At 42.0% G+C, this 10,000-nt stretch overlaps 2 protein-coding genes across 3 annotated transcripts in view; both read left to right on the top strand.

The window, feature by feature from the left end:
- The window catches only part of LOC119599104, a 68,446-nt gene that overhangs the window by 13,250 nt on the left and 45,196 nt on the right, over nucleotides 1–10,000 (top strand). The gene's annotated exons all lie outside the window — the stretch shown is intronic.
- LOC119599469 lies at nucleotides 6,205–8,233 on the top strand. 2 transcript variants are annotated; one of them, XM_037949259.1, is made up of 3 exons: nucleotides 6,205–6,429; nucleotides 6,975–7,100; nucleotides 7,359–8,233. In XM_037949259.1, the coding sequence occupies exons 2-3, from the start codon at nucleotides 7,078–7,080 to the stop codon at nucleotides 7,672–7,674; spliced, it is 339 nt and encodes a 112-aa protein (XP_037805187.1). In that variant the 5' UTR covers nucleotides 6,205–6,429; nucleotides 6,975–7,077; the 3' UTR covers nucleotides 7,675–8,233. The 2 variants fall into 2 exon arrangements, with proteins under 2 accessions (XP_037805187.1, XP_037805186.1); XM_037949258.1 differs by having other exon boundaries at nucleotides 6,205–7,100.

Below are 10,000 nucleotides of genomic sequence, written 5' to 3'. Positions count from 1 at the left end.
TTCTCCCTATTCCGAGTCTCCATTTAACTGTTTCCATGCTAGTACCTGAGATCAAGTTTCATTTATTATTTGAGTATTGAATTTCCGTACATCTTCCCTCTTCTTTTTATTTATAGTTGTAGTGTGACGTATTTTCAGATACAAGATTCCGGATTCACGTATGCGAACGGGTGATGGCCATGCTGCCACTTGGTGGTCGCTTCCTTTTTTTTTTAATGGCTTTTCTAACGCCCAGCGGTACGCCCTTGCGTCTTTTATTAACGCCCCACAAATCCAGAATCACTATAGACATCCACAAGCCAGTCACGACCAGACCGACCCCAGAGGATGCAGGCCCCCAGGACGAACTACCCCCAGGGCCCAGACCAAGTTGCACCATCTCGGGAGTGGCTATGGCTCGGTAGGGGCACTGTCTGATTCTGGGACTGCTGCGGCTGCTGGCTTAGAAATGCAGCAAAGGCAACTGGCCCAGTTGGATGCACGGCTTATGGACCGGTTGGGAGCGCAGGTGGGGGACCAGCTGGCCCGCATGCAGGCACAGATGCAGATGCAGGTGCAGGTGCAGATTCAGGCGTTGACAACTCTCCTGAACTGGCCAACAGCCTCCGCTTCCAATGCCGGCGAGGAGATTTGCCAGCACGCTGACGCTATGCTACCACCTTCTTTGTCCAACCATAGCCAGACCTGGCCCTTTTTCCTTTCCACGGAAGTGCCGTGTACCTTTTTTAGGTAATTATTCTCTCTATTTATCCGGCTTGGACCAGCACTTGACTTTGGGCTGGCTTGGCCCCCAGTGGCTAGGCAGGCATCGAGGTGAATTTTCCTTGCCCAAGGGAAACGCGGCGGTCGGTCACTCGAACCCTCGAATTTCAGATTGCCGTCGTGACAGTCTGAGTCCGACGCTCTAACCATTAGACCACCGCGGCCTTGACGATCATGTGCTTTCATGATTTTTCTTTGGCATTTTAGAACGGTGGTTTGCCATTGCCTTCCGCCCGGTGTTTTTTTTTTTTTTTTTTTTTCTTTTTTTTTTTTTTTTTTTTCTTTTTTTTAATAGAGTCACCATCTCTATTTACCCGGCACTGACTTGGGCTGACTTGGTCCCCCAGTGGCTAGGCAGAAATCGAGGTGAAGTTCCTTGCCAAAGGGGAAACAACGCGGCGGCGGTGACTCGAACCCTCGAACTCAGATTGCCGTCGTGACAGTCTCGAGTCCGACGCCCCTAACCATTCGGCCACCGCGGCCCCAGGTATAATATATATATATATATATATTTTATAATATATATATATAAAATAAAATATATATATTATTATATATATATAGGTATTTATTAAAATATATTAATATATATATATATAATATATATATATATTATATATAAAATATATATATATATATATATTTATGATATATATATATATATAAATATATATGTATATATATAAAATTTTATATTATATTATATATAATAATATATATGTATATATACCTATATGTATGTATGTATATAATATATATATAATCATCATCTACCTGAATCAATCCACTGCAAGACATAGGCCTTTTTTTGTTTCCAGTCATGGCCCCTAAATTTCATTATTTCGAAATCTTGTCACTGGTCTGAACCTTGGCCTCTCTATGTTATCTATAGCCCAGTCTTGCTACTTTCTTTGTCCATCTGTCGTCTTGTCTCTGATATATATGACCTGCCCATTGTCATTTTTTCTTTTGATGCTCACAAGTATACCCTCCACTTTTGTCTGTTCCCTGATCCATGTCACTCCCATCCATCTCTTAAGCTAATTCTCAGCATCAACCTCTCCATCCCTCTCTGGGCACTTATTAGTTTCCCCTCCAGTAATTTGGTTGTAGTCCATGTATCTGATCCATAGGTCATAACTAGGAGGATTCATTGGTTAAAGATTTTTCTTTTTAAACAGAATGGCAAGGAGCCTCTTAGTATGCTACTGTGTCTGCCAAAGGCGCTCCAGCCTAGACTGATGCGTCGCTTAGATTCCTCTTCGCTAGATGTATTTGTCTGTACGAGTTGCCCTAGGTATATATACTTGTCCACTACCTCACATTGTACTTGTATCTGTTCGAACTGAACTCTACTGTTGCACGATCTTACTCTTTTTCTTGTTCATCCTAAGTCCGATTTTCTGATTTTCTTTATTCAGATCGTTTTTTTAGGGATTTCTTTGGTTCCAAAACTGCCCTAAAATTTTTAAAAAATTGGTTTGGTTGTCTTTTTTGTCCCTTTTGCCACTTTTTTTTTTAACCTTCATTTTCAAGGACCCCCGTTTAAAATTTTTAAAGGTTTTTTTTTTTGGGGGGAGAGAGGTTGCTTCCCATTTGAATTTTCTAACAATGAACTCCTTTTTGCCCGGAACTTCCCCAGAACGGGTTGGAAAAAATTTTTTTTCCCGGGTTAATGGACACACGGGGTTTCCTTAATTTTTTATTTTTTTCCTTTTTGGGTGACTTAGGGTTTTCGGAAAACGCAAACTCTTTTTAGGGGGTTGATTGGGGGCCCCAAAATGGTTGTTCTTTTGGTTTTGTAAGGCAAAAAGGGGGCTTTTTGGTTTTTTTTTTTGATCCTTTCCCCCCCCTTTTTGGTTTAAAAAATTAAACGATTTCCAGGCTTTAAGTTTTTTTAGAGCTTTGAAAAAGGGGGGTTTATGGGGCTTTTTTTTATAAACATTTTCTTCATTCCCCGGGCCCCCCTTTTTTTAACCTCTTTTATTTTTGTTTAGCGGACGTCTCTAGTTCCTTGTCCCGTGATTTAAAAAAGGACGTCCTGAAAAGGGGCCTCCACTTTTATGTTTTCCCTTTTTTTAAATGCCCTCCTTTGTTTCATTGGGTTTTGCTCCTACCGAGCCTCCAAAATTTTAAAATTTTAAGGTCCGCTTATTTTTTGGGAATTTCAAACTTTTTTTTTATTTAAGGGCTTGAGATTTTAAATCAGCCCCCCGGGATTATTTGCAAACGGGTTTTGGCCTGCCCCCCTTTGGGGGCCCCTTTTTTTTTTAATGATTTTCCCCCCCGGGGGGCCCGGTTTTTTATTAAGCCCCCCAAAAATGACACCCCCCGGGGGAAACCCCCAGGGCACCAGGACGACCCCCCCCCGGGGGCCAGCCCCGGGGGGCCCCAAAGGTAGGGTGGGGAGGGGCCCTTTTGTTTCCCCGGGACTTGCTGCATGCTGGCCTAAAACCCCAGGAAGACCCTTGGGGGGCCCGGTTTATGCCCGGGGTTGGGGGGGGGGGGGGGAACCAGCCCGGGCCCCACCGGGGGCCCCCCGGGTGGGGCAGGGTTGAAACTTCCTAAAAGGCCCCCCCCAGTTTCCAAACCCCAAAATTTTGCCACCCCTTTTTCCCTCCACCTTCGCCCCCCAAACCCAGGGGAAGCTCGGAAGCACCATTTTTCCCGGGGGCCCAAGGCCGCTTTTTGGGGTAAACCCCGCCCTGAAGAAAACCCCCCGCAGGTGGAAAAGGGAAAACCCGGTTTTTCCCCCCAGGGCCAGGGCCCCAAAAAACCGGGTTTTTGGCTTTGTGCCCAAGGGACTTTTTTTGGGGCCCCCTTTTAAACTGGGTTTTTGGGGGTTTCCCCACAGTGGGCCCCTTTTTTGAGGCCCTCGAACCCCCCTTTTTAAGGCCTATCCCCCCCCCAAGGGGTGGTGGGCGCCAATCGGGCAGGGGAGGCGCCTGGCGGGGGCCCCCTCCCTCCATTCCCCTTAAACCCTTCCCTTTCCCTCCCCCCCCGGGGGGGGCCCATTGTACTTATTGATGGTCAATGGCGCTCTTTGGGAAGCCTGAAAATCGCCAAAATGTGGGGCCGGACCCGATACTGGGTCCCTTGCAGACGCCCGCCGGGTTTGCTGTCGAGGTGGCGTAAAATGCCGAGACAACAAGGGCCAAATATACTTTCCCACGCACCCAGGGGCCATGCTAACCAATCCCCCCTTCTCCCCGCGACCCAATAGATACCCCGAGGAGCTGACCAAGTGATGCTGTGAGTGTCAAAACATTTTTGGGGGGTGGGGGTCTTGGAATTGCTCCCGACCCCAGACAAACTGGGTAAAACAGATCAGACTCTATGTTTTTAGAGTTATGGCTTGTATTGTGATATTTCTACATTTGTGATATTTTTACTTGTCTTTTGTGTTTTAAATACTTTTGGGTTTTTACATGTTTTTTTTTGTGTTTTTATATATTTTTTATGGTCTATCGGTACTGGGCCCCCCGGGGGTGTGGCGTTTTTTTCCCTTCCTGGAGGGGGGTTTAGTGTGCTTTTTTTCGATAAAAAGCACCCCGGATTCACGTATGCAACGGGGGATGGCCATGTTCCACTTGGTTTCCCTTTCCCTTTTTTTTAAAATGAGCTTACTACGCCCAGCGGTACGCCCTTTGCGTCTTTTTTTAAAAAGCCCCACCTCCGGGAGAACGTGCCTTGAGCCCTGGGTTAGAAGAGCTGGGGTCCACACCCACCCCTTTAAGACTGAGATGGTGGCAACCCCTTCGCCGAGTGGGCGGTAAAGTCGCCCCCGGGCAGGCAGTTGGCGGGAAACCTCGGTCGTGAAAGGATTTGAGGGGGGCTGAGGGAGATTATTGTATTTAAAATTTTTGGTGTTTTTTTATATTTTTACTGTTTTTGTAAACCCTGTTTGGATTATATTGAACTCCGCCGTGATTCTGTGCACCGTAAAACAGACAAAAAGCAGTCGAAGACGGACCCCCCCGGTCTCTCTTTAGTCCTGCGAATTTGGGAGGTTAATTTTGCCCGGCTTTCCCTCATGCCCATATTCATGGCCTATAATTTGCGACTGAGGAATATTCGTCAGCTCCTGTACCAAGAGTGAGTGGTAGAGCAGCTGCCCACAAACCACTACATAGTCTTTGTTAGTAGGGCTAATTCTATTTTGTCCCTGTTTGACGATATTTCCATGACCCTCCGTTTTTGCATAAGCTCCTTAGTTTCTACGGAGAACTTGCTGGAGCTTTGCTTAACATTTTACCGCCTACTTCTAGTGCAGCTTCCTTTATATGTCATTGAACTGTTTGTTGATTTGGTCAATGTTGAGATCTTCGTCGCTAGAAGTGAATATCTTTTTTGGGAAAGTTAAGGTTAAATTCCGTCGCTCTGGTCTTCAAGTTAGCTAAATGGTTTTTTTGGACTCCTTTCCCTTCTGAGGTTTAAATTTAATAAATTTTGGGCCCCTGACCATTCTATGGTCGCTGCCAACTTTACTCAATTAATAACTTCCACTTTTTTTTTTTTTTTTTTTACTATATCGCGCCTATTTGAAATTATTAAGTCAGTTTCGTTTTTTATGTCAGATGGCGACTTCCATGTCCACTTTTCCCCCCTTTTTTTTCTAAGTGTTTCATGATTTGAGTGATCGAGCCCCCGCAAAATCAACTAGTACCTATTCCGTGATTTCCTATTACGGTTTCTCCTGCTGATTTTGTTTACCTATTTTCGGCATTAAAATCTCCCATTATTATTGTGAAATGGGTATTTACTCTCTCGTTGGCTAAATCAACATCTTCATAGAAGCTCTCTATTTTTTTCATCACTGTGGCTGCAGGTTGGAGCATAGACTTGAATCTTTAAGTTGTACCTATTTAGTTTTATTGATACTTTCGCTTATAGTGTAGAATTTCACGTTAGTCTTTTCTAAACGTTTGTGAACTAAGAAACCTACCCCTAATTCCTGCTTGTTACCCTGGGGTTTACCTCTCCAATAGAGCACGTGCCCATCATTTAGTATCCTCTTCTCTTCGCCTAGTCTCCTAACCTTACAGTCCTACAATATCCCATTTGATGAAAGAGAGTTCCTCAAGTATGCTAGTACGTCTGATTCATTCTCATTTCCTTATATCATATGTCAGAGGTTCTCACGTGGGCGGCCATTTGTGACCGGGGATTCTTAGCGCCCTCTGCTTGGAGTCACTGATCGCCGCGTACCAGGTTCTCCTTCGCCTCCGGGAATGACGTTACGTGCGTGTGCGTGTGCGTCGTGCGTGCGTTGTGCGTGTGTTGTTGCGTGTGTGTGTGCGTGTGTGTGTGTGTGTGTTGTGTGGGGTGTGTGTGGTGTGTGTGTGTGCGTGCGTGTGTGCGTGTGTGCGTGTGTGTGTGCGTGTGTGTGTGTGTGTGTGTGTGTGTGTGTGTCGCGTGCGTGCGTGCATATTCCGAGAATTAACAAGGACAAATATTTTAAAACTAATTCTTATTTTTTTTATGTAACTAAACCTCGTTTTTGTGCCTGATGAGTAAAAAAACATAGCTTCATAAAATCATGAATTAACTACCTCTTAGTATTATATTTTTCCCCTTTATGTACCACAAAATTCCTTTGCAATTTCAGTCTCCTAGTTCAGCAAAAAACAGTAATACAGCGGGTACGAAGATGTTAAGAAATAAGAGGTAATTTGGATAGTTTGAAATCTATTGTAAGTCCATCAGGTGTCTTTTAACGAAGCAGTTTATTAATTTACTTATGTATTTATTTATTTGTTCATTCATTCATTGTAGCAATGGTGATGTCAAGTAAATATAAGTTCATCTTTGTGATATAACATTATGAACGAAATATTGCAGTGTTTTGGGGGAAATTGCAGGAAAGTTTTTTTTATTTGTAATATTGCAAAGTTCCTTTTCGTTACTGATGAATCTGCATATGACCCAAAATTGAAAGTACTTATGTTACAGGATGTTATATATGTTATAATTGCTATATACGATTAACTTTGTTTTCATAAAGTTTAGGCCTATATCATATACGATTTATAAGAATTACTCTGAATCCCCGTCGAGTGAAATGTGTTGGTGTTTAAATAGTTCTTTATTTTATGTCCAATATCTCTCTCTCTCTCTCTCTCTCTCTCTCTCTCTCTCTCTCTCTCTCTCTCTCTCTCTCTCTCTCTCTCTCTCTCTCTCTCTCTCTCTCTCTCTCTCTCTCCTCTCACCAGACTGCAGTTTGCAAAGTGAAGTTGAGCAAAGCTTGGAAGCAGCCTCCAAGTTCTCATTCTCAGCTGTAATTCAAGAATTTAGTATTATATACACACACACGCCATGTTCTTTTTAAATCTATTGAGGTAAGGAGGAACATTCAAGAATTAATACCTATTTTCATTTTTTAACTTTAACAGAGTAATTCAACCTGCATTTATTTTTAACATAGCATTGAAGATAATGTTAGACAAATGATGATTAAATATCTGAATGTTTATGAAATTGGTACCGGTTTATGGAATAGGCCTATAAAATTTCGTTATCATGACTGCAATGAGTAATACACGAATTTTTGCGACAATCCCAAATGTTCTCTTTAATTTCCCAGATTTTCCTTTCAGGACCCTGTCGTTCCGGGAAGCATATGACAGGATGAGGTGGGACGCCCTCAGGGATAAGTCGCCCTACGAGCACAGGCTGGTCGAAGATATCCCTGAAGTCATGCAGACCCTGTTGCTCTACGTGGCCATGTGGAAACCCCACATTGATAACATATTTCCCCTCCCGCCAAATGCGCACGAGTTGGAAAAGAATCTCAGGTTTAGAATTGTTTACAGAGAGTTCCCCTGGATCACAGAGCTGTTTTCCGGCGGATCCCCCAGTTTCCAGGTGCAAGGCTGGGGTGGCCCTGCTGGTGGTGAGGGAGTACGTCGCTAGCCTCGAGGTCGCCCTCCTGGACCCGCCGGAGGCATGGCACGATGTCGGAAAGGACGCTCATGGCCTATCTCAAGCAGCCCTTCCTCACGATAATCCCCTACAGCTTTGTGAGCGGCGTCAGGCCCTTGCTGAAGAAAATGACCAAGGGGCAGTCGATCTTGCTTGATCAAATCGTCTTTGTCATGCGTGCCATTGCCAGAGATCAACACGGGCACGTTAACGGCGACCAGCTTCTCCAGCTAGCCAGATTCTGGGCTGTGGCGATAGTGCGCCGGCACAGCATCAAGGACAGCCTTCAGTGAACTTTACGTGGCAAGAAAGGGTATTATGAAGGCATAGCTCGTGTGCTCTTCACCCTTGCTCACTGGAATGTGAGGGAGAGAGAGAATCCCTTCAGCATGGTCTTTCAATTAAACACGACTCTGTCACCAGAGGCACTAGACTTGAGCGATGAAAGGGTATCTCTATAGAGACCAAATTTTGTTTCATCCACATGCACGCACAGGTGTGTGTGTGTGTGTTGTGTGTGTGTGTGTGTGTGTGTGTGTGTGTGAGTGTGATGTGTTGAGTGAGTTGAGAGTGAGTAGGAGTGAGGAGTGTTGAGTGAGTGAGTGAGTGTGAGAGTGAATGTGAGTGAGAGTGATGTGAGTGAGTGTGAGTGAGTGAGTGAGTGTGAGTGAATGTGAGTGAGTGAGTGAGTGTGAGAGTGAATGTGTGAGTGGGGTAAATGTGAGAGTGAATTAAGTGAGTGAGTGTGAGAGTAAATGTGAGTAAAGGGTGTGAGAGTGAATGTGATAAAGTGATGTGTGAGAGTGAATGTGAGTGAGTGAGTGAGTAAGTAAGTAAGAGTGAGAGAAAAAATTACTTTTATAAATGGGAAGCATAATTTTAATGCACAAAATAGGCATATTCATGGAAATATTTTAAGAGAAAAAAAAATCAGTAAAAAAAAAGGATGGAAAGCATTTTTTCAAGACTGCTATCTTCTCACATGTGATATATATTTACATAAGTTGTAAACCACTGGAAAAAATTATTTTCATATCCTCCCGTTAGTGTGAATCAAATGTAACGGTAAGGTACTCGTTTTATTTCTCTTAGGTAGCGGTTATTAGAATAATTTTTGACTTTAGAAACAATTATCAACCATATTAATTTTTTCCATCATGGACTTTTCTTGGAAATAAAACTTAAACCTTGGACTTCTAAATAACTAGAAATGTGTATGGTGGATATTTTCATTGTCTTAAAAGGGTACATATTGTTTGAAGCTTCATTTTACAAATCCGTTTACTATTTCTACAAAACAATCTTGCACTTTTTTTTTTTCTTACTTTGTATGATTTAACAGAACTTATTTTTCTGAATCAGGTTTTAACACAAAGTTTTGTTCCTGTTAAATGGTTTATTTTGTTATTAAAACAACTTTATATGTTCATTGTTTATTTCATACTAAAATATAACACAGCTATATACATGGCTCATGGCAGCTTCATTAACCTTTTTTTTTATATAAATAAAACACACCAGGTTGAATAACTAGACATAAGAAACTGAAGATGAATTTTCTTGATATTTAAAGGAACAACACTACTTCAGAGGAAAATAAAGTGTACCAATGTGATATAATCATTTGATTTGTGGCCTCTTTGCTTAAATATCATAAAATATAAATATTGCTTCTGATTTGTAATGTGAAACATATTTGACCTTTTTTTTTTTAATACCCTTTTTTAAAAGGGGGAAATGAAAATAAACGTTTTAGTTACATGAGCGACAGAACCTTACTTTGGGTTCTTTTGCTATATATAAAAAAAAGTTTGGGAAATGAAGTCAACGTCAGAACTGTCGCAGTCGTAGTCACACCTACACAACAATGGCAAAACAGCTCCATTCTGTATAAATGTCTCTTCAGTCAGATAAGTTAGCAAAAAAGAGAGTGGTCATTAAGGAGCTTACGACCATATTAGTGATAACATCAAGCATGGTAAAAATACTTGTCTATTATGTATGGTCTCTATAGTACAAAAGCTAATTTTTCAATGGTTGTATGGTATTTACAAATGTCTACGACTTCATTGAACAAGTACGAAAGCTATATATTTGTATAACTATGTTTCTGTATATTTTCTTGCATTTTTTATTTGTGTCTTTCAGGACATTTATATATTGCAATAACAGTAACAATTTGTAATTTTAGCTTATTATATACTGTATAATATTGCAGTATAAATGACACATACGGAGCCTTTGAATATTAATTAAGAAAAGAAACTGTAATTGAGTATCAACTATCTGAAAAAAAAAATGTTTGTTACTTGTGTTC

This window comes from Penaeus monodon, chromosome 42 (assembly GCF_015228065.2).
Source record: "Penaeus monodon isolate SGIC_2016 chromosome 42, NSTDA_Pmon_1, whole genome shotgun sequence".
Lineage (NCBI taxonomy): Eukaryota > Metazoa > Arthropoda > Malacostraca > Decapoda > Penaeidae > Penaeus > Penaeus monodon.
This window is presented reverse-complemented; position numbering and strand designations above follow the sequence as displayed.

Bases quoted from the DNA above. Each gene is read 5' to 3' on its own strand.
- LOC119599469 (XM_037949259.1), top strand. From the start codon at position 7,078: ATGTTCTTTTTAAATCTATTGAG. The intron at 7,101-7,358 runs GTAAGGAGGAAC...TTTTCCTTTCAG, and splicing joins TTCTTTTTAAATCTATTGAG to GACCCTGTCGTTCCGGGAAG.